Consider the following 22,886-nt stretch of genomic DNA (forward strand, 5'->3'; position numbering starts at 1 on the left):
CCCCACATTGCAAAAAAACCCACATTGCTATATGTAAAGACCAGTTTCTGTCACTGGTAGATCTACAAGTACATAAGCAGATCAATCTGGGCAGCAGATGAAAAGAAAGTAGAACTTTGTTGGAACCACTCCATCATTGCCCTAAAGGCCCTAAACCTTGTTGCTTGTCTAAATCAAGACTAAAGAGCACACTGTCCTTTACTTAGTTCATTTTCAAAGGTCAGGGCAACTGCCAATTGCACTTACCTGGGCCGGCCTAGAGATAAAAGAGACTTGCAAGCCTCCTGACCTCAAAGGTGAGCAAAAACCACCTTATTTTGTAGACTTGGAATCAAATTTGAGAGGGATAAGTTTATTGTTCAAGGGGCCCTCGAACACACAGAATCCAGGTAACCAGATCCTGGGCATGATCATGTTCTTCATCCCGTTCACTTCTCTTTATATACATTTAATCCAGAGAAGAAAGCCAGCCTTAGGGCTCCCAGTGTGGTTCCTACAGTCTATTTATTAGGGGAAGCATAGCCTATTTTATAAACCTCTGATAATTCCCTGTATAGTTCCATGTATCCTCCAAAAAGCAGGGAGACAAAGATCCACCATAATGGGGCAACTCTGCATTTTCCCAATTGTCAAAAGATCACGGGCATGCCTGCAAACTGTCTAAGCTCAGTCTCAGTGCATTGCAAATCAAAATTCCTTCTAGATCTATATTTTTCATTGGATGTCAAAAAATTATTCCCCTCTACATAGCTCTTCTTGTTGTCACCAGGGGTGTCAAGATTTATTTTGTTCTCTGACCTCATTAAATTCTGTACAAAATCCTCATCAAATTCTCAGCCTCAAGTTCTGTAACAAACTGGAGCCAGCCTGTACTTTGTGAGAAAAAAGAAAAAAGCTGTTTATTTCCATGTTGTTTGGGCCTTGCCACAAAGACTGTTTTAAACCCAAAAGAAGCACCAGATGTTTTCTAGCAGAGCTACAGAATGTACTGTGAGAGGCAGGAGAATCCTGTTTCCTTTTCATGAACTGCTGGAGCATGTTAGAGGATCAAAGCTGAGGGACAGGAGCCAGTATGAAAAAGTTTCCTATCTCTGTCCAAGACTTCAAAAAATATTTCAGTACCTACAACCAAAGCTGTGTTTAATGGGGAAGGGGAGGGAAATGAGGCTTCAATTTTGACACTTAAGCCAGGATTTTAAAATGTTATCAGCAGGCAGTGCCTGGACATGGTTTGGATTGCTGCTGTGGCTGTGGGCACTGAAGCATCCAGTTCAGTTTCTCAGCCTTTAATTCACCAGAAAAGTAAAACCATCCTTAAAAAGGCTCTGACACTGTAATTTAACATAGGGAATGCTTTTTTCAGAAGATCCCAAGGCACACAAGGAACAATCTTTGTAACAACTTGCAGATGAGAAAAATTGGAGCATGAAGGCCCACAGTCCCATGCAGGATCACCTCCAGTCCACTGATTCCCAGTCACTAAAGCAGCCAGCTGGTCCCAAACAGGTTTGTGTAGTGGGTGTGATGTAAATCTCACAATAATGAGCTCTGCCAGAGCTGTATGTGAGATATGGAATAGTAGCAATTTTCCTGTGTAAGGCAGGAGGAGTCTGGAAAAGGTAGGAGGCTGTTAACAGTACAACTAACTGCCCTCTGCTTCCTGCCAAAAAATGGATGTTTTTAATTAAGGAGAGGTTTCAACCAAAGACCATGTCTGACCTAATTTAAATACCACAGTATCAGGCAGAGCATAAATAAATAAATAAATAAATAAATAAATAAATAAATAAATATATATATATATATATTGCCCACAGTAATGGGCAGAACATAAATACCCAGCCCAAACCCTCAGCACACCATGTCTCAGTACTGATGGAATAGGCTGTTATCCTGTCACCCTGATCCCTGCTGTCACTTCTCAGTAAGATGCTAAAAGGTTTAAAGAAAAGGTTTATAAAAAAGAGGTAAGAAATATTATAAGAAAGAGGTAAGAAATTATTATTATAAGAGGTAAGAAATATATAAGAAATATTATTAAAAGGTTTATAAAAGGAGGTCATTTCTTTGTGGAGAAATATTATGTCCTGTGACAGGAGAGTAGCAAGATGCCCCAAATGATCTCACTCACCAACTGGATATTGCTGCAGGGATTGCCAGGAGCTAAGGGCAGCCTTGACTCCCAAAAATCCCAGCCTTACTAAAACAGATGTAGAAAGGCTGAGAAAGCTTGATCTTTTGCCAGGTGTTCATTTTCATTTTAGAATGTTTATTACAGAAAATCCTTTATAACATGGATTTTGGCTGTCAAATGCTGTGATATAACCCAGATCCAGGAACATGCACACACTTCTTCAGTTTCCTGTCAATTTAATTGTATTAATTGCACTACATGAACTACATATGTTCCAGTAAGAAAGAATTACTGTCAAAATGCAGCCAGTGTGATGTTCTGTAGAGCACTGTACAGCAACACATGAGAATTGGATCCTAATCCATTTTTTGGTTTTACTGCTGGTGTAAAATGGAAACTCCCTCCATGTCAACAACTGCTTTCACAACAGCAAAAGAGAAACAATGATACTAACCTGATCTGTAAAGTGCTTTAACTCATCAGAATGAATATGGAAGGCACACATTAAAATGCTAATGCTACCTTCTCTGTTCCAGCCCTAAGTACTGACAGATGAGCTCAATGTAATATACAACAAATATGAAGTTAATAAGTGAAAAACCCCAAATATAAAGCTAACAAGTGGGAAAATACAATTAAGATAAATTATCCTGTGGAATTCAATGCCAGAATATATTAAAGGTAATTAGCATAGTTATATTGCAGCAGTAACAATGGTAATTCTAATTAAAATTTAAAAGTATGAGACAACTCAACTCTTGAAGAAAAGTAAACTTCTCTGAACAGGTACTGTGATTGTTATATATCACACTTGAGGTTTGTTTCTCTTTCCTTTGAGCCTGTGGTAACAGTGGGCTTCTCAAAGGGGGTGTTTGCCTGAACAGGCATCTGGCCTGTTCCAGTAATTCACCTGTACCTTCCATTTCACATCCTCTGCAATACTTCTAGGAATGTTTGTGGTAACAGAACAGAAACAGCAGGTTACTATCTGAGGTGTTTATTGAAGAAACGAAATAAGAAATTAATAGAACCTTCTTTTTGGTATGCAGAACACAAATATAAATTAAGCCATATAATGCCCATTTAGCATGCTAAGAATAGAGATGAAGATACTTCCAAACTGGGCTCAAAATGTCATGGAAACAGCTGTCCTCCCAACAGACTGAAATTTGTTTATCTATTGTATCCAAGCAAGTTTGGCAGAGAAACCCTCTGCATTCACACCTATGTATCACACCAAAAGCTGTGATTTTTAAGCAGACTACAAATACCAATCCAAAATCCAAACAAATGATTGTACCTTGTTGGGGTTTTTTTGTTTGCAAGTGGGGTAGATTTAAGAGATTATTAATGTTTTGTGACATCAAGGTCATAAAAAAAAGCCATATTGCACTTGCAGAGAGAATTGCCTTGCAAATGACACACTGCTGTGACTTTCAGGTCCCAATAGTCAGGGAGTTGAAGTCTAACAATTTCCCCACTTAAAATACCTGGCTCAATGCAGATCCTTCTTCACAGGGCTGATGTGACTGAAGCCCTGAAGTTGTTTCATGGAACATAAAGAGGATATTAGAGATAACCCCTGTAAACAGCACTTCAAACTTGCAGAGCAGTTTCACTCTCCCTATCCCCACATTGCAAAAAAAGCCATATTGCTATATTTAAAGGCCAGTTTGTGTCCATGGTAGATCTAGAAGTACATAAGCAGGTCAATCTGGGCAGCAGATGAAAAGAAAGTAGAACCTTGGATCAGTCCATCATTGCTGCCTTGGGACTGTGCTGTTTTGAGAGGTGCCAAGTGTATGAAAAATCTTGTAAGCCTATATCCCAGAAGCAGATAGAAGAGTGAAATACTTCTCCTGTACCAGTGTGGGCTTGCAGGAGGCAGGCACCATTCCCAACACAAAACAAGACCTGTCCCACAACAATTGTGCCATTTGTTTTCACAGGAAATGTGCCTGGAGCCTGCCAAAGCCAAGGCCTCAGCAAGGACACGGTGCCACCCATCTCTCCTGGAATCCCTGATCTTTGCAATCACTTCCCAACTCCACAACCCACATTTCTGCCACCCATCTCTCCTGGAATCCCTGATCTTTGCAATCACTTCCCAACTCCACAACCACATTTCTGCCACCCATCTCTCCTGGAATCCCTGATCTTTGCAATCACTTCCCAACTCCACAACCCACATTTCTGCCACCCATCTCTCCTGGAATCCCTGATCTTTGCAATCACTTCCCAACTCCACAACCCACATTTCTGCCACCCATCTCTCCTGGAATCCCTGATCTCTGCAGCAGCAGTTTGCAAAATCACTTTCCATCTCTACATCCCACAGTTGGCCTGTATGGGCTTGTCTCAGGGACAGATGATTTTGTCACCATTGCCATGAAACTTCATCCAAGCACCCAGTGCTAGGAAGCACATTGTGCTCCCAGCCTGATGAGTTCAACAAGGAATAGCAGCCCAAATTTACAAAAGTCATAAATCCAGGTTTAACTCCACCTACAGGAACTATCTCCAGGAAATCAATTAATCAGCTCCACAGCAAGTGTGCACTCTGTGCTGTGGCTTGCAGGTGCAGTTCCCTAATCAGGATCAGGCCTTTCCCTGTGCTGTATTTTTTGAGGTGCAGTGGGATGTCATTAAGAGACAGCACAAGCTTTTGGTTTCTAAACCTTTCATTTCTTCAATAAAGATCCACTTTGCTGCAGCATAGGATTTTCTAATTATACTCTTCCCTTCTACTCTGTTTTTCAGCTAAAGAAGTCAAATACCTTGCTTACACTGACTGATGTATTGGGGAAATAAAGTCTCCTGCTGGCAGCTACCTTTTCAATCATTCATTTCCATAAAATTCCAGTTCTAATAAATTGATTTATAACCCACAATCTAGACCAGGTGAGGTGTATCTTGTTCCTCTGTACACCTTTCACTTGATGTGCATGTGTGCACACAACATGCTGTAGCACTGTACCCTGAGGTTATTTTCTATAAGTAATATTTCCATTCTGAAATGAGGTTTACTAAGCACAGTTGTGATTATTACAATGCACTGATACAAGGGAAGTTCATGAGGGGGATTTTGCTGTATTCTGGTTGTATTAGGTCAAACCATCCACTCACAGTTAAGCCCAGTGAAGCTTCTGGCAGATAATCTCTACAAACAATCCCATTTTTAAAGCTGCTATAGATGCATTTTACAACAAAGATTGTGTTTGCAGCTCTGCATTTCTCTGTTCCACTCCAACAATCTCCTACAGTGACAGAACTCAGTGCAGGTGGCATCAGTGTTTGTATCACCCATCAACAGGAGATCAACCCTGCAAGGCAGAGAAAGCAACAGCACAAGCCCAGCTCATGTTCACCCTAATGACAATATGGAACATTTTGTGACCTTTCAGCACCTTTATCACCTTATGCCATGGCATTTCAGGAGGTTTTAAAATAGGAATTCACTGATGAGACAAAAAGGGGTGTCTCTGAAGAACAGTATAGTCACAGAGGACTTGAGGAACAGAGTTTATTCAGCCCTACTGTATAAACTGGGAAGCACCTTGCCTAAGAGTCCTTCTCTAATGCAGCAATAAACCATATTTTACATTAATAACAACTGAAATATTGAGCAAATGCCTTGAACAACTTTGTTTAATTTAAGAAGTGGATGAAATAACCAAATAATATCCATTGTACGAGTGGAAGAATCTGCATTTCATGTCTAGAGATTAAAACTAATATTCTTCAAAATGTAAGACCTTTTCTGAGCTATTGGTCAGCTTGTATTTAATCAAACCTATACAGTGTCCTACACAAACATCCTGCATGTACAAACATGTAAATACAAGCATATAGACATGCTTATTAATGTATATATACCCTGCACAAATGTATTTGTTTAAGTCATTAAAGGAGGAAGTCAAATGTGCTCAGTACAGGGAATAAAGGCCAAACCTCTCTCTTCTGGGCAAGGCATTTCAAACTTTCCTGGTTTAGTTTTGCCACATGTATATTGGCAGCATCTTTTTTTCCAGTCAATGTGCCAGCTGGATGAAAGAGGTTTTTAGTCATTCAGGTAAAGTTTCTATCAAAATGTCATTAATAAGCATAGATGCAGAACTGGAAAGCTAAATCTCAGAATAAACTTGGAAACAATTATGAAAATATTTCTACCAAACTGACCTGTTCTTAGCTGATATGAGTACTGAATTCAGGGACTCTCTTAGGAGAATTATTAAGGAGGATCCAGAAATGGTGTGGGAATCAGTCTCAAATCTCAGCTCTGGTAGCAGTGTAACAGTCAAAAGAAATACCTACATGAAAAGCTCTGCTTGGCAGCCTGGAAGTCTCCAGGACAAATGATGTTTAGGGATAATAGTTCCTAAAGCCCAGAAAAAAAACCCCATAGTAAATACTTTTGGTATGGGTAAGAAAGTAGTATTTGACATCCCTTCACTTCATCCATTAAGTCTTCAAAGTAGGAGCTCAAGCACAGTAACCAACAGGGTAAACATTGTTATTTAATATTATTGTTTGCATATCCTGTCTATTAAATCTGAACAAAGTGCCAAAACAAGAGGAGCTGCAAGAAAAATTAAGCTAATGCAAAAGAATCTTGATAAACTCTTGAAACTCATAGAAAAATCAAAGTGTGATTCAGCTATGACAAGAGATTATAAAACTCTACATTCATCTGGACAAATAATAAAAAAAGGTGGGGAAGAGACTGAAAACCAAGCATTAGCCATCAGAAATTTCAGTTCAAACTGAAATGTTTTAATTCCTTAGTTACAAACTGCTTGAAATAAGGTAATACAAAGTCAGCTGTTCCTCAGTACTGGCTCCAGGCAGCACAGCTCACACTGCAAGCAGTCACTGGGCTAAACCCTCTCCTCTCTCCTCTGTTCTCCTTGTCAGCGAGGCCAGAGGCATCAGCAACCACAGCAATAAAAAGCACTGGCAGTGGTTTCCTCCCTTCATGGCTCCAGGAGAACAGCTCATATTTTATTCATGAAAAACGAGGCCTCTGGAGGTCTCAGCAAAAAAAACAGGAAGCAAATATTTCTTGGGGACAGTTGGTCACAGGCTGGCGAGTGTCCAGACATCGAGGAGGAGGGGCAGGGGTGCAGGGTGGAAGAGTGAAAGCTGCTTTCCCTGCAGCCTTCCTGCCAGGGTAGGAAGGAGGCTCACAAAGGGCAAACTGCACCCAGAATGTCTCCTGTGCTGACCCGGGGGGAACACACTCAGCTGCTGTCCTGCAGTGGGGATCCTGCAGGAGTCACTGCCTCAGAGGGGCAATCCAAGATGTGCAGTCAGCACAGATGCACTACAGGATGGGATCCCCTCAAGGTTTAGTTAGGAGAGCTTAATATTTACCCCAGACACTTGCACAAGTTTTTGTTTTGAATTCTCTGGGTAATTCCTCTCCCCACTTTGCCACGCTTCACTCATGTCCCAAAATTACATCACTCTAAAGATTGTTTTGCAAGTGCCTTTAGAATAGAAAAGTGCCTTTCAGAACAGGACCACACCTGAGCCCAGAATAAGCACCTTCATGGAAAAGAGATCTCTTCCAGCCAGACAGCAGACAGACAGCCCTCTTCCATTTCCTTGTGCCTCCAATAACAGACCCCCCCTTGTTACCAGTAAACAATCCTCTGCAATGCTTTGCTTTCCTGAGATGATGACATGAAGGTGCAGGTGTCCTTTGTCATCTCTGGTTGTGTGCAGAGGAGCAACCATCAGTCCCTCACAGATCAAACCCAGCACTGGCTGTGCCTCCCCTCAGGAGCCTTTCCATCACCACTGACTGGTTCTGACTTTAATTATTTTGTACAGGACACTAACAAAAACTTTCTGAGATGCCTGAGCTTCCTGTGAGTTCTGGAATCTTAAGGGAAAGAAAGATGCTACTTGTTACTTTCTGACAGATTTCCTAAAAGATGACAGATGCAGAAGAGTTATTTCTTGAAAACTACAGAAGAAATGTAAATGTTTTACATTAACATGGCTCCTCCATTGTTTTAATTACTGCCTAATGAATTTTAGCCCTCAGAATATCTCCCTTGTATGGCTGAGCAAATGAGAAATAAGTCATAGCAGAGCAGTCAGAATGAAAGGAAGAGGAAAAACCAACACAAAAACCCACACACATGAGGAGAGGCAGAAAAATGCACACAGAGATCTGAAGATAGTAACTCCTTTATTTTTGTTATTTTTCTCACATTTTCTATTATGAGCATTTTAAATCAAACCAGACTTGACCCTTACCTTGACCTTTTGCTAAATTCATCCTTTATGCTTTAGGAACTCGATGCCTTGGAATACAGCAGCTCTTCCTTCTGATACTTCTAAATCCATGCTCTGCAGACTTGAATGAATCCGGAGTTCCACAGCCTGGACTGGAAGTTAAATCCTGGACTGTTGATATTGATATTGCATTTCCATCTGTAACATATACAGAATGAGTGCAGATGAATGTTAGGATTTATTCTGTTGCATTCAGCCAACCAAGGTCTCTGATGAAGTTTTGCCCAGCATTTAAGAGACTAGAGGCAGCTGAAATGGGTTGCATAATGTCATGCAGTACCAATTAGGGGCAGTCACGGGAGAATGTTCCCAGACTGCTAATGCAAGGAATGAGCTCTAGAAAGTACAAATGCTGGATGCACTCTGGCAGGACTGTGCTGTATCATGGCTACATGGTGTCTGACCAAAAGTCAAGCAATACTGGAACATTAAAAAGTACAATTCACTTTATATCAGATTTGTGGCAAATTTCTTTTGAAGTTTCTGGTAAACATAAATCAAGCCAGTCCACATTCCCGTTTTTATGGGAAACAGAGACCAAGTGTTACATCTGAAAACACAAAGAGAGTGACACACTGGTAAGAGAATGGATGAACCTATATTGCCTACCTCCATTTCAAACTCTTGGATTGCACCAATCAGAGCCCCCAAATCATTCCTCTGGTTCTGCACCAGCTTGGGGCTGAGTCTTCAAGCAGAAAGCTCACAGATCCATCAGGTTCCTTCTTCTTCTTCTTCAGGATCCTTCCCCTTACACAAGGGAGCCCCAGCAAACGCTCTGCAGGATGCTCATTGCAACATCTACATTTGGCAGTGAGTCATGCACACAGCCACCTTCTCAGCTTCCTCAGTGAGAAGGTGAAGGCTGTGTCCTCCCTGGAGGCAAACAGAACCCTGCTGCAGTCACTAATGGTGACATAAGGTCCTGACACAGAGGAGCAAAGGTGATGCTCCAGACCAGCCCCAGCTGCAGGTGCTCCCAGGGAGGCTGCACCAGAAGAAAAGCGTGGCAAGCAGAAAAGATCATTCCCCTCACGTTCAGCTTCATCAACCCTGTTAGAAGCCAACAGCTGCATTTTGGTATCTAGGAAAAAAAGTATGTGTAGAGAATTCACCTGGTTTTGCAGACCAGAGAGGAATTCTAGGAGAAAGTCAAATCTCTTGGATGTCATGGGTGACCTATGTGCCTTTAACCCAGGTTTCCATACTCCCTCTACTGACTAAAGCTGTAACAATGCAGCTGGACTTGGTCTGGACAGTCGTTGCTCTCTATTATGTGCTTAAAGAATGAAAAGAAAGGAACTTTCAGTCACATTTTCAGTCTTAAGCATCCAAAGGGCAGAAGAGTAGGACTGGCTGGTCACTGCTGCTGCATCCTTTTCTTGTAACCTAGTGTAAAACTCTGGACAAATACCTCAACACATGCAGAAAAATCATAATTAAGCTTCTCTGGCTTAAAACAGAGAAATATTTTCAGATGCTTATAGAAATTGTAAATATGTGCAACTTTAGAGTCTCCCAGTACCAATAAGCTGAACTTGATCTTTCCAGCTGCTCTGTCACCACAATCTGTGCCTTGCCTAACTTCCAGCACTGTGAATTTCCTAACTGCAGACATTGGTGGCACGCTGCTTAAAATTTTGTGTGGCAGCATTAAAAAAAGATTTAAAGGTACCTAATGAAAATGTAAAAAGCAATGAGATGCTGCAAATAAAAATGCCCAGGTGTCACTTTGTATTTACCCAGAATGTGTTGGTGAGCTGCTGTTGCTCTGCAGCTCTTGGAGATGCACAACAGTAAGGATGAGGCAGTGGATGGGGAAATAAAAAGGGAAATAAATGTGGGACCTCAGCCATTACACTTAGCAAGAGATTTTAAAGGGTACCCATAAAATTAGCTCAGCACAGCTGTACCCCCAAGGCCATTGTATGGATAAAGACATGAAGAATGGACAGGGCTGATGATGCTACAAGGACAAGTTAATACCTGTATATACTGACAGCACTGTCCCAGTTTGCTCTAGAGCTCAAGCACAGGAATCAGGGCCCCTGTCAGTCTTGGCTGCAGACACGTCAGGCCCAGGAAACCTCCTAATGTGGTGATGCCCCAGTTCATGAAGCACCAGCCCAGCCTCCCTTCTAACAGCCCCATCATTACTTTCACTCCTACTATTTGTTCTCTGCTTTCAGCCTCAGTAACCACAAGATGAAAAGGTTGGTAGCACGAGAATTCATTCCCCTCTCTCCTGCCTAGCTGTGTGAAAGGGAGAGAGCATAGAGAGGGAACAGCCTGCAAGGGGACTGCAGAGTGCACAGTCCCTGGCAGTGAGGTGATCTGTGCTCTGTAACCCACCTGTGGCTGTCAAACAGCAGCAGCTGCAGCTGGAATTGGAACTGCAGCAGTGGGGCCAGCGATGCACAGCCCAAGGAACTCTGCACTTCTCTCAATACTGCAGCTTAAGATCTCAGCCTTGCACACCTGCAGCAAAACATGCATGAGTGTTAGCCCTAACAGCTGAACTCACAGATTTAACCCAAAAGCAAAACAACCTTGAATAGTAAATGGTTCTCCCCTCCCTCCCCAAACCACTGCACACAAGAAATTTTTATTACTGAATATACAGATCCATATTTTTTGCTAACAATTGCCTAAAGTTTCCTCTCATGCTTTATTTCTATTGATTTCTGGGTTTTACACCTCACATCACCCTTGCTCTTGCTTTTCACTGTCTTCAGATACTGCCTCACTTTTAGTGTGTTCTAATTTCAAATTGTTCAAACTCCAAACAAGCCACACTCACTTCACCAATCATAGCATGCAAAGCAGCAATTCTTTTGCCACAACTTCTGCATTTACCCAATTTTCTGACAAAACATGTTGTGCTGGGCTTCAGTTTCCCCATGGTGACTAGAGCTGGTCTGAGAGGAGCTTCCATATGACCTGCTCCCCACACCTCAAGAATTTGCAGCTGGGACTTCCTTGCTGCTGGGCCAAGATCATGATTTATTTCTCTGATGGGGATCTCCACTACTAGTAATAGATGCTGTTTGAATAGACTGAAGAGGATCACTCCCACTGATGAATAAACCATCAGCAAAAAGCCTTTCTCTGTACTCTGTGCTGATTATGAGTACTTAGTAAGCTTTTCTGTACATCTTTTGGGGTGTGAGGGAGAAAGCTCTGAAAGAATCATCTTAAATTCAGGAGTATTCTCCTTTCAGGATAACACAGTACATCTGCATACACATGTATTTAGGCATTGCTGATGACACATCAAAAGTTCTGCTATTTCAGCACTGAATTTGGAATTCATTTCACTCTGGATGTACCCTGTGATCTCAACTGCAGGACTACATTAAGAACTGTTTGGATTTTGGGACATGATGGGTTTTAAAGCTTTCAGGTCACATGTGCCTGTCCACCCATCCCTAGCAATATTGTTGTGCCTTCAGGAAATACTTGTCCTGTGTTTGATAAACCACTGGGAGAGCTCCTGCCTACGCTAGGGCTGCAGCTCTTCAGGAGACCATGCTCAAAACCACATTTCAACTGTTAGCAGAAACATATCACACAATCTGTCATCAGGCTCTCTGCAACAGTTCTTATCATTAGCCTTGCTTATTGTCCTTTGAGTGCTTATCAGCAGCAATTCCACACAGAGAGTGGTAGAATTAATGCTAGCCAGGAAAGTGATATCTTATCTAGAAGCTGGTACTTCCTAAGAGCAGAACTCCTGTTTAATTTGGCAAGAAATCAAAGCATGCCCAGGGTGCTGCACTGCCAGGCTGTTATGACCAACAGCATTTCACTGTCTCATGTTGGGTTCTGATGAACACTGCAGAAAATGAAATGTAAAGACAAGAGTAACACAGTGAGTGTGAGAATTACAGGAACAAGCAATCCAAATACCAAAAAAAAAAAAAACAAACCAAAACCAAAAAAGCAAACTCTTCCCCTCATATGCAATATAATTGTTGTGTTATTTAATTATCTTCTTTACCTCCACTGGAGGTGGTCAATCCACTGCTGATGTTAACTCAGCCAGGCACATGAAGGGTGCAGAACAATTCCAATTTTACCCTTAGCTAACAGTTATCCCACAACCACTAGGAACTACTACAGCTATTAATAAAAACAATGTGCAAAACAAGATTAAAGCACTTACCATAAAAACTCAGATATGAGACTGCACTTTGCAAAACAGAAACTTCACCCTCCAGAGTTTTAGAGTCTTGGGAGAAACTCATTAAACTCCATCACTGTCAGGCCATAGGCAGAACCAGTTTTACAGGCTGAAGGCAAATGCTCATATGTCAGCCTCAAAATACCAATAACAGGCACTGACAGTAACACAGGAATACAAATGTTGTGATGAGTAAGAGGAAGTTACTCCCTCAGAGGAGCATCACTGCTCACACTGAGCTGCAAATATGGTCAGTTCTGAGTTCCTGCCTCACACCAATCTTAAATTAGAAACACTTCCCAAGGAAGCAGGGCCCAGACTGAAGGACAGATGCTCTGTGCACTGAGCTAACACAAATGTCATTAATTATGTGGAGCATAAACAGAGCTGAAAGATGTACCAAGGCCCCAGTAACTACTGAGGTTGAAAATCTGTACTGATTTCCAAATTCTAATGCTATGGAAACAACAATCCAATTCTCTGTCAGGGGCTGGTAGCATGTAGGGCCACTAATGAGCTTGGTACCATAACACCTCATCAAAATTATAAATTAAGAAAAAAAAAAAGAATCTTGACTTAGCTGGATGAGCCACCTTTACTTAACCTGGAAAAGAACATTTAGAATCATAGAATCTCAGAATGGTTTGGGTTGGAAAGGATCTTAAAGCTCCTTTTATCCTACCCTCTGCCATGGGGACACTTTCCAGTTGACAAGATTCCTCCAAGCTCATCCAACCTGCCCTTGAACACTTCCAGGAACAGGGCAGCCAGAGCTTCCCTAGGCAACCTGTATACATTATATGTGTTCTATAAGTAGAGCCAGAATCATCCCTCGACTATAACATAACTGCTTACAGTATTTTGCAATGCATCTTCTGTTGTTTTCATTTGGGGGGAGGGGGCGTAAATAGACGTAGATAGAAAAAGCTAAGTTTTAGACCCCTGAAATGCAATCATGGTATTGTTTCATTGTTGTTATTATCTTAACACGCAGTAAGGCAGGAAGCCCAGCGAGTCCAAACGGACGAGTACAAGCCCACCCAGCCGTGCTGCGAGCGGCCTCCCCTCACCAACAGTCCTGGCATGGCACGGTCATCACGGGCTTCGGCTGCCGCCTCCCCTCCTCACTGGGCAGCCACAGAAGCGGGAGACCGGCTGGAGAACGCACAACCCGGCTGGGGAGCCACATCCCGACCAGGGAGCCACATCCCGGCTGCCTCCGCCGGCCGGCCCGCCCCGGAGGCGGGCCCGCCCGCGGCCCTCCCTCCCCTCACGGCGGCAGCAACAACAGGGAGACAGGCCGGGAGCACCAGCTGCGCCACCATGGAGGTGGATATGGCGGAGGAGGAGGAGGCCGGGCCGTCGGCAGGCGACAAGCGGGGACCCACCGACCCCGCCGGAGCTGCGCCCGGAGGCGGCGGCAGCGGCCACTACGAGCTGCCCTGGTGAGCGGGGACAGCGGGCGAGGGAGCGCGGCCGCCCTGAGCCGCCATGACGGGACGGAGGCGGGGCGAAGGGCGGACGGGACGCGCGGTGATTGGTGCAGAGCGAGGAGGGGGGCGGGACTGAGCGCGGCAGAGCCAATGGGGTGAGGGCGGGCGCTGGTGGCGGGAAGGCGGGGGGGTGTGGCGGCTGAGGGGACTATGGCGGCCGGACCTGGCCAGGGCCAGACCCGCGTGTTTAGCGCTGCTCCCCGGTGTCCCCCGGGCTGCAGGAGCTCGGTCTGGCTCGGATCCGGGACTCTGCCTGTGCTCTGGGACTTCCCCGTCTGTTGCGGGGCTGGGAAGGCAGGAATCACAGAATAGTTTGAGTTGGAAGGGACCTTAGAGGCCATCTCCTTCCAGCCTCCTGCTATGGGCAGGGACACCTTCCACTAAACCTGGCTGCTCCAAGCCCCGTCAAACCTGGTCTGGAATAGTTCCAGAAATCAATAGTGAAGAAAATACCATTGTTTACCATTGTTTTCCTTTAGAAACAAATGGGAAGGAAATCCCATTTCCTTGGAACAAAGTCAGCCCTGCACTGTGCTGACCATGGGACAACACACAGGGTGGCTTCTCCCCTCAGGCTGAGGCACCGAATTCCCGTTCGAGTTGAAAATTTTTTCCCTCCTTTTGCTTTTTTATACCAATGGAACTAAAACCTGTCAGGGTGGTGAGGCCCTGGACAGGTTGCCCAGAGCAGCTGTGGCTGCCCCATCCTTGGAAGTGCCCAAGGCCAGGTTGGACCTGGAGCAGCTGGCCAGTGGAAGGTGTCTCTGCTCATGGCAGGGGGTGGAACAAGATGGGCCTGTGAAAAACGCCAATCACTTGTTTTTTAAAAGTTTAATAGTAATAAAGTGGTTATAAAGATAGTAATATAATTAGAACAATAAAAATTCGGACAGTTAGTATTTAGGACAATACGAGACAATAAAAACAAAGAGTTACGGATGGTCCAGGTACCTCTTTCTGGGCAAAATAAGCCCAAAAAAAGGACCCATGTTAACAGAGGATTAACCCTTAAAAGCAGTAGCCTGTTGCATATTCATGCATTTCATACATGATGCATAAATTCCATTCAGACACAGGATTCTGTCTGGTCAGTGTCAGCTTCTTCCTCTGAATCCTGACAGCATCTTCAGGGCTGAGCAAGGTGGGAAGAACTCAATAAGAGAGCAATAAATTCTCTGAAAGATTTACGTGTCCTGTGGCTGCTACCTTGGTATCTTACATAGCATAGGTTCTATTTTAACATTATGTTATAACCTAAAACTGTATTTAACACACTACTTAAAAAAATTAACACAACATAACTTTCTAACATAACACATATAATATTCATTTTAATATTTGCCAAAAGCCAATCATAAAATATGCATTTTTCACACTTTAAGGTCCTTTCCAACCCAAACCATTCTGGGGTTCTCTGAGTCAGTGATTAGTGCTGTGCTTAGCAATGACAGACCCTGCAGCACTTGCACTGAACTCATGTCCAGCCATCTTTGTCCCGTGCTCTCTTAGCATAATCCTCCTTGTCCATCACTCTAAAGCACTATTAAAGCATTATTAGATGTGGTGAAGTGTGTGGGGTTTTACTTTTACAGGGTGGAAAAATACAGACCCATGAAACTGTCCGAAATAGTTGGAAATGAAGATACTGTGAGCAGGTTGGAGGTGTGTAGCTGTCCCTGTATCTTTGTGTAGACATATCTCTGTGTAGATCCACAGGCTGTTAAAAACACTATTGTATTTTTACATCTGTACTTGAGTATGTGGAAGAAAGCTTCCTGATTTACTTAAAAAATTACAAGTTTTACATTATATTTGAGTGGTATGTAAGGAAATATGCCTTCTTCAATTGGGATGTTTAAATTGAGCATTTGATACAGTTTAGAGAATTTGTAGCTATTACAATGATACTGTTTCAATTAATAGATATAATTTACATAACAACAGAAAGAAATATGATAGGTTTTTTTTGAAAAGAAATGTTTGCTATATCAATTCTTCCAATGGGGCTTGGAGCAACCTGGTCTAGTGGAAGGTGTCCCTGTCCAAGGCAGGGGGTTGGTATGAGATGAGCTTTAAGGTCCCTTCCAATTCTAACTATTCCAGGATTCTATAATTCTATGACAAATTAATCTGTGAACGCAGTATTTGTTAACAGGTAGATTATACCAGCAAGTATATCATTAAAACAGGTGGAAAGGAAAGGCAAGAGTACTAAAGATCTGTGGCATTAAGTGCTTTTAAATATTTCCATATTCTTCAAGGGGCTGATTTCTTACAGTTCAATTAAAAAAAACCCAAAAAATATGAAAGAGCAAGGTTCAAAAAATTAAAATAGGAAGGGGAAAAAGAAGCTTGTTTCTGATGCTAAAATAGAATAGAATGGAAACTATTTGTTCATGTTATTTTCTTACATAATTTCTTTTTATCATTCTTTCATAGGTCTTTGCAAAGGAGGGGAATGTACCAAACATTATAATTGCTGTGAGTATTGCTGTGTTGTGCTGTATTTCAGTGTTGGTCCTGGATTTGAAATCTCACCAGAGCGGCCTCCCAGTACAGATGGGCTTTGTGCCTGAGTGTACTGGTGAGGGAGGTGTTGGTTCTGGGGTTTTGGAGCAATGTTCTTGGCAGAATACACAGGGAAGCAAGTTTAAATCTACCTCACACATCCTGTGCTTCTCCCTGCAGCATCTCTCCTCTGTTAGGGGCAGGATCCTGAGCTCAGGCACAGCCTCCAGACTGATGTTTGCTCTGCAGTTCCTCTGTTGCAGCCTTTTATCCTGACTGAGGAGATTTGTAGAGAGCATAACTTAGAAAATTTCATTAAACTTACCAGAACTCGTTGCACTGTCACATTTTTAGGGCCCTCCAGGAACAGGTAAAACCACCAGTATCCTATGTTTGGCTCGTGCTCTGCTTGGTCCTGCATTAAAGGATGCTGTTCTGGAGCTGAATGCCTCAAATGACAGGTGAGAATGAATAAACCTTACCAAGTTTTTAATGAAGAAGCAAGTTGCCATCAAACTGAGGCTAGTTTGATGGGCTTAATGCTATAGTAAGGCCTTTAAGATTTATTTTAGTGCATTCTTTCCATCTAAAAGTCAGGCAATCTTTGGTGTTCACCCATCGACACATATTATTTCTTGATGTTTTATAAACTTTATAGATACTTTCATATGTGAAAATAGAAACAGATAGAGTGCAGAATCCATAATGGTATTTTTTTCTCAAGTTTATTTGAAAGAGTTAAGCTTCCCACTGCATTCATGAGGATCCTAAGAATGAAAAGTGAACAGTTTGTACTCAAACTCTTCAGTACTTAGAGTGAGAGAAATGAGGGTTATAAGGGCAGCTGAGGATTAAAATACAGGATCAGGGTGTGAGGTGTGTGGAGGACACTGACTGTACTCCAAGGATCAGGCACTAAGGGCTGATTTTATTTCCCAGTTCTGTTCAGACCCATCCTGAACTATTCTGACATTTCCTGGTGGGTTGTCTGAGCACAGTACACTTTACCTACCCTGTTAGTATCACTTACAGAACTACAGAATCACAACATTCTTTTTGTAAACAGAACAAAAAAGATAAAATCCTTCCTTAAGAAAAGTAGGTCTTTGCATGGACTCTCTCTAGGAAAGTGTCTGTATTGTGTTGATATGATTCAGTGTTGATATAACTCAGTCTATCCAGATGTTTTTCTTAAACTCTTCTGAGCTACAGCTGGGGCTGTGGATGGAGCTGTGGGAAGAACTGGCAAAGCAATCTTAAATGCTTCTCCCTTTGTTTATTTATTACCCTTGTACCCAACATAAGTCATTTTGTGGTGGTACTGCAAGTAAGGTTACTGGCTCTGTGTATATTTGTATTGCTACTGTTAAATTATTTTGTTCAAGACCACCAAAACCAAGGATTGTTGGTGTTTGAATCCAAATCAGTGGGACAGTCTGGCTTGGAACATGGTTCCACAGCAGCTGTGCTGAAACAGCTGAAGGGGCAGGAACAAGCAGTGGTAGAACAGGAGCACTTCAGCTGCTGTGGCTGCTGAAAAAAATCTATTCTGTATTTTCACCCAACTTATCATGAGTCAATTGAATTGTTGTTCCAGAGGCATTGATGTTGTAAGAAACAAAATCAAAATGTTTGCCCAGCAAAAGGTCACACTTCCAAAAGGTCGGCATAAGATAATCATCCTTGATGAAGCAGACAGGTATGTTGTTTTTTCCTGACCTCAGCTCCTGTGTGAAATGTGCTGCATCTCTCCTGTCTGTAGAGCTCCAGTCTTGGACAGTATTGAGTGTTTCTATCAAGCTGTTCAAAATAATTAGTTAGGAAATGAATATGGATTGAACAGAGATCTTATGGGAGCACTCACAGCAAGAAGAGATCTTTGCTTGAAAAGAGATGCTGAATATTGACATGGAATGCTCTGGGTATGAAACAGAGCAGTTTACTGGAAAGATGCCCCAACCCTGGAACTGCTCAAGGCCAGGTTGGACAGGGCTTGGAGCAACCTGATCTCATGGAAGGTGTCCCTGCCCATGGCAGGGGGTTAGAACTGGATGAGCTTTAAGGTGTCTTCCAACCCAAACCATTTTGTGATTCTGTGATTACTGGATGAAAAAGGGATATTCTCCTCCTCCATATTCTTAGCAGTGCTCTTGAGAGCATTAATGATTTCATTTTGCATGTTGTGGAGGTCTCAGTGGCTGCCTGTGTTGCAGGGTGGTTTGTTCAGACTGGAAAAAGCTTCTCAGTTTATCAAAGCACAGCTTAATATCACTAAACTGAAGCTTACATGAAAACAGTTCTTAGGCTGCACCTATGAGTGAATGAAGGGCAAAATCTGCCCTAACTCCTTGTCTCCCCTCAGCATGACAGATGGAGCACAGCAAGCATTGAGAAGAACAATGGAAATTTATTCCAAAACAACACGTTTTGCACTGGCATGCAATGCCTCTGACAAAATCATAGGTAAGTGCTGCTGCTTCCTGGGTGTTCATGTCATGTGTTCTCCATACTGCTGGCTAACTGCCAAGGCAGCTGCCAGAAATAGCTTGATCCAGCTTGTTGCAAGAAAGCATGGGGCTTCTGGAAAAATCAAGCCACCTGTACTTGAGCAGATAAAAGAGTTGAATTTTGTAGTCAGGGAACCCTCTGAGCAGCCGTTTTTGATGGATAGTGCCATATGTGACTGCAGAAGCAGATTTCTCATGCTTTGGGCTTAATCTGCATCCAACTCTGCCACAGTTTAGGATGTTTGGTGCATTTTTTACTGGGTATTGAACCCTTTTTGTCATTTCTGAATCACAATCTTAAGTTTGCCTATAGGTGAACGCATTGCACCTTTTAAAAAATAGCATGATAAACATCTATATTCAGAAATCCAGGAGAACAGAGGAAGCTGAGCTTTGTATATATTTCCACATATCTGGGAAAATTCCATTAGCACATTTGGGCTCAAGGGAAGGACCATAACAATTGTACGTGCTTAAGGAGAGGCTGTGTTCTGCTTGGAGCTTACATGTCCTTTTTTCTTTAAAAGCCATAAGAATTGTTGGAAAGTGAAATGAAGACATGTTTGTTTGTGGGGTTTTTTGAGAAAAAGAGAGAAGCTAATGCCACATCTCTGTCCTCAGAACCCATTCAGTCTCGGTGTGCAGTGCTGCGCTACACCAAGCTGACAGATGCACAGATACTTGCCAGGCTGCTGAAAATTGTTGAGAAAGAGGATGTAGCATATACAGATGATGGACTAGAAGCCATTATCTTCACAGCCCAAGGTGATATGAGACAGGTAAAAGGAGAAAGACAATAAAACAAAGGCTTCTGTTTAAACTTTTGAATTGCAAGTCCCAAGGATTTCTCTGGAGAGGTAAAGAAGATGTGACTTGTGGCCCAAGAGTAACAAAACTGTTTGGTTTTGTGAGGGTTTAAAATGCTTCTTAAAAGAGAGTTGGTGGGAAGTGGATACCAAATTTGTGGGAGGAAATAAAGTCAGTATAAATTTGTGATTTTTTTTCTGTTTTTAATGGCAAACTGCTTATTTGGCATAATTTCCTGAAGTGCATTTCATCCTGAGGAGGAGAGTGAGAAGTAGAGCACTTCAGAAAATAAATAAAGTCTTTTTTTTTTCTTTCACAGGCATTAAACAACTTACAGTCCACATACTCTGGATTTGGCTTTATAAACAGTGAAAATGTCTTTAAGGTCAGTAATAGCTGAAAACAGTTTTGCCAGAAGTTTAGCCCTGTGGCTATGTGAGATTCCATTGGACACAGCCTTTTTGCAGCCTTTTTGCTACCTTGCAGACAGCCCTGTGCATGCAGCAGTTCCATCATTAGACTTTAAGTAGCCCATGTGCCTTTTGAAAAGACATCCCTAATGGCACTTCTGAGACCTTTGCAGTTCTCTCAAAGCACACAAATCCAATTACTGCTGGGAAATCTCAGTGATAATTTGGGAATCTATTACTTGAGTCTGTTGAGTCTGCCATGACAGACTATCTGAAAAGTCAGATTACTTCAAATTTAGTCTGCATTATGGAATACTTCTGATTCAGTACTTCAGCTCCATAGAAACTTCGTGAAAATACCAGAAGTTTAATGCAAAGTCTTCTGACTTTGCATTATTACAAATATTACATTTAAAATGTAATATTTCTCTTGGATACAGGTATGTGATGAGCCTCATCCTCTGCTGGTGAAGGAAATGATACAACACTGCATAAATGCAAATATTGATGAAGCATACAAGGTTGGTTTTCATGTCTTGTCTTCAGTATAGCCAGGCATTATTTCTCTACAAATTTTTTTGTTTGCTTTGGGGAATTCACAGTGTGTTGTTTTTTAAGATAAGGGCAATACCATATAGATGTGTTGATAAACTAAATCCCTTTTGGGCAGGAGTTTGATCAGATAAGTAAGCCAACAAGCAAAAAAGGAAGCTGTAGTGAAATCAATTGCTAGATGCTTGAGGTTAAATCAGCTGATAAACAGTACATGCAATTCAGTAATGATATTCAGCTGTTCCAAAGTGAATATCCCTGACTCACCTGGCAGATCAATGGGGGGTTATTTTTGCCTGCACAGATTCTTGCCCACCTGTGGCGCCTTGGATACTCTCCAGAAGATGTCATTGGCAATATCTTCCGAGTGTGTAAGACCTATCAAATGCCAGAATATCTGAAACTGGAATTTATCAAGGTTTGTATTAATTCAGCTCTTGATGGGGCCTTTTGGGCCTTTTTAAGAAGAGGATGTGATCAGGGGCAGCCTCAGGGGTTTCTGTTTAAAATTTGTTGTATATTAGCACAAAGAAAGTGCTTCTTGACTCATGCCTGCCTTCTTTCCCACTGCATCATCAGTTTGTCAGTGAGAAGTCACCTGAAGTTTAGCATCTGAACACCCACGGAAGTGCCAGAAGTCACTTTAGTGATCAGCTAAAATTAATAGCAGATGTAATGCTGAATTTATTAGTTACTTCAAAGCCTAAGATAACTCCTTGAAAATGTTTTTCAAGTGCCTGCCTGATTCTAGTCCAATAGATAGTAAAATATTAAATTTACAGAGAGTTGACAGCTGGTGTTATGGAATCACTCTTCATATTTGAAACCTGTCCTCATATGCAGGGACCTTGCTTCTTATAAAGGAAGTGGGGAATTACAGGCTCTGAATTTAAAAAGAAAAGGCATTTTAGTTGGTTTATAGGAGTAGATGCATTCTCTGAAGTACGGGTGACTCAAAGCTGCTCTTTCAGCAGAAAGGGGTATGTTCTGTTTAGTCATTAGTGAAATACACATAGACTGGGGGAGTAAACAGCAGGCTTGACAATGTCTCTGTCACCAGGAAATTGGGTACACCCACATGAAGATAGCAGAAGGTGTGAACTCCCTGTTACAAATGGCTGGGCTGCTGGCCCGGCTGTGCCAGAAGACTGCAGCCCCTGCAGCCAGCTAGGCACCTCCTCAGCCTTCTGGGGGGAAACCAGGATTTGCTGCAAAAATGTTTCATACTTTTTTATTTAGTCCAATAAAGCTCCAGAATTTACTTTAACCCACAAAATTGTATGTGTTTTATAAGCAGGACAGAACAAAGGCCTGTGACAGTCCGGAGCAATTGAGGTCTGTCCAGTGCACTCAGGAAAACTGCTTATGTCCTTGGTATTGAGAGCTAAGCAGGAGAAACAAAAATGGAATCCTGTTGTTAGGGATTACACTTCAAGCCTGGTCATGAGTGATCTTACCAAGACCAAGAAAGAATTTTTTTTGCACAAAATACAGCATTTACTGAAGTTATAATTGAGACACATTGAGCAAGTGCCTCTTTGTCCTGTGCATAGGGAAAGTATTTTCAGCAAACATACAGGAGAAATATTACACATTTCTTAATGTTGCCACTATATTTTGGATATTCCTTTTGTAATTTTTAAAAAGCTTTACTAAATTCTGGGATGCTCTGCATTTGAGTTCCCTTTCCTGGTAATGTCACAGTTTCAGCCTGCCAAAAAGCTACAGAATCGTGTTTGCCTGTCCAGTTTTGGAGACACCTTGCCAGCATAGATGGACAATTAGTGTGAAATGCAGAAAAAAGTAAATATAAATTGAATTTGACCACCTAATATGAGATGTGAGACTTGTGTCTCCAAGCAGATACATTTTAATATCATTAACAGAATCACAGAATGACCAGGTTGGAAGAGACCTTGAAGATCATCAAGTGCTGTAACACCTCAACTAAACCCTGGCACCCAGTGCCACATCCAGGCTTTTTTA

General features: G+C 42.2%; 2 protein-coding genes across 3 annotated transcripts in view; one reads left to right on the forward strand and one right to left on the reverse strand.

Moving 5' to 3' along the window:
- CLIP2 (CAP-Gly domain containing linker protein 2) overlaps positions 1-8,665 on the reverse strand; it is a 99,111-nt gene extending 90,446 nt beyond the window's left edge. Inside the window, exon 1 of the mRNA XM_036394974.2 lies at positions 8,402-8,665. The gene's annotated coding sequence lies outside the window, so the exon portion shown is untranslated. The remainder of the gene's footprint in view (positions 1-8,401) is intronic.
- RFC2 (replication factor C subunit 2) overlaps positions 1-22,167 on the forward strand; it is a 210,729-nt gene extending 188,562 nt beyond the window's left edge. Inside the window, exons 2-12 of one of the 2 annotated variants that reach the window (XM_054517044.1) lie at positions 14,039-14,068; positions 15,709-15,778; positions 16,556-16,597; positions 16,979-17,085; positions 18,222-18,323; positions 18,987-19,087; positions 19,753-19,910; positions 20,258-20,323; positions 20,789-20,869; positions 21,205-21,318; positions 21,961-22,167. In XM_054517044.1, the coding sequence (XP_054373019.1) occupies positions 15,728-15,778; positions 16,556-16,597; positions 16,979-17,085; positions 18,222-18,323; positions 18,987-19,087; positions 19,753-19,910; positions 20,258-20,323; positions 20,789-20,869; positions 21,205-21,318; positions 21,961-22,071 (933 nt within the window). In that variant the 5' untranslated portion in view covers positions 14,039-14,068; positions 15,709-15,727 and the 3' untranslated portion in view covers positions 22,072-22,167. Of the gene's footprint in view, positions 1-13,887; positions 14,069-15,708; positions 15,779-16,555; positions 16,598-16,978; positions 17,086-18,221; positions 18,324-18,986; positions 19,088-19,752; positions 19,911-20,257; positions 20,324-20,788; positions 20,870-21,204; positions 21,319-21,960 lie in introns of those variants that run through there. The other variant, XM_036395351.1, reaches the window with a different exon arrangement.
- The last annotated feature ends 719 nt before the right edge of the window (positions 22,168-22,886 follow it).

Source organism: Molothrus ater, chromosome 21 (assembly GCF_012460135.2).
Source record: "Molothrus ater isolate BHLD 08-10-18 breed brown headed cowbird chromosome 21, BPBGC_Mater_1.1, whole genome shotgun sequence".
NCBI classification, from domain to species: Eukaryota; Metazoa; Chordata; class Aves; order Passeriformes; family Icteridae; genus Molothrus; species Molothrus ater.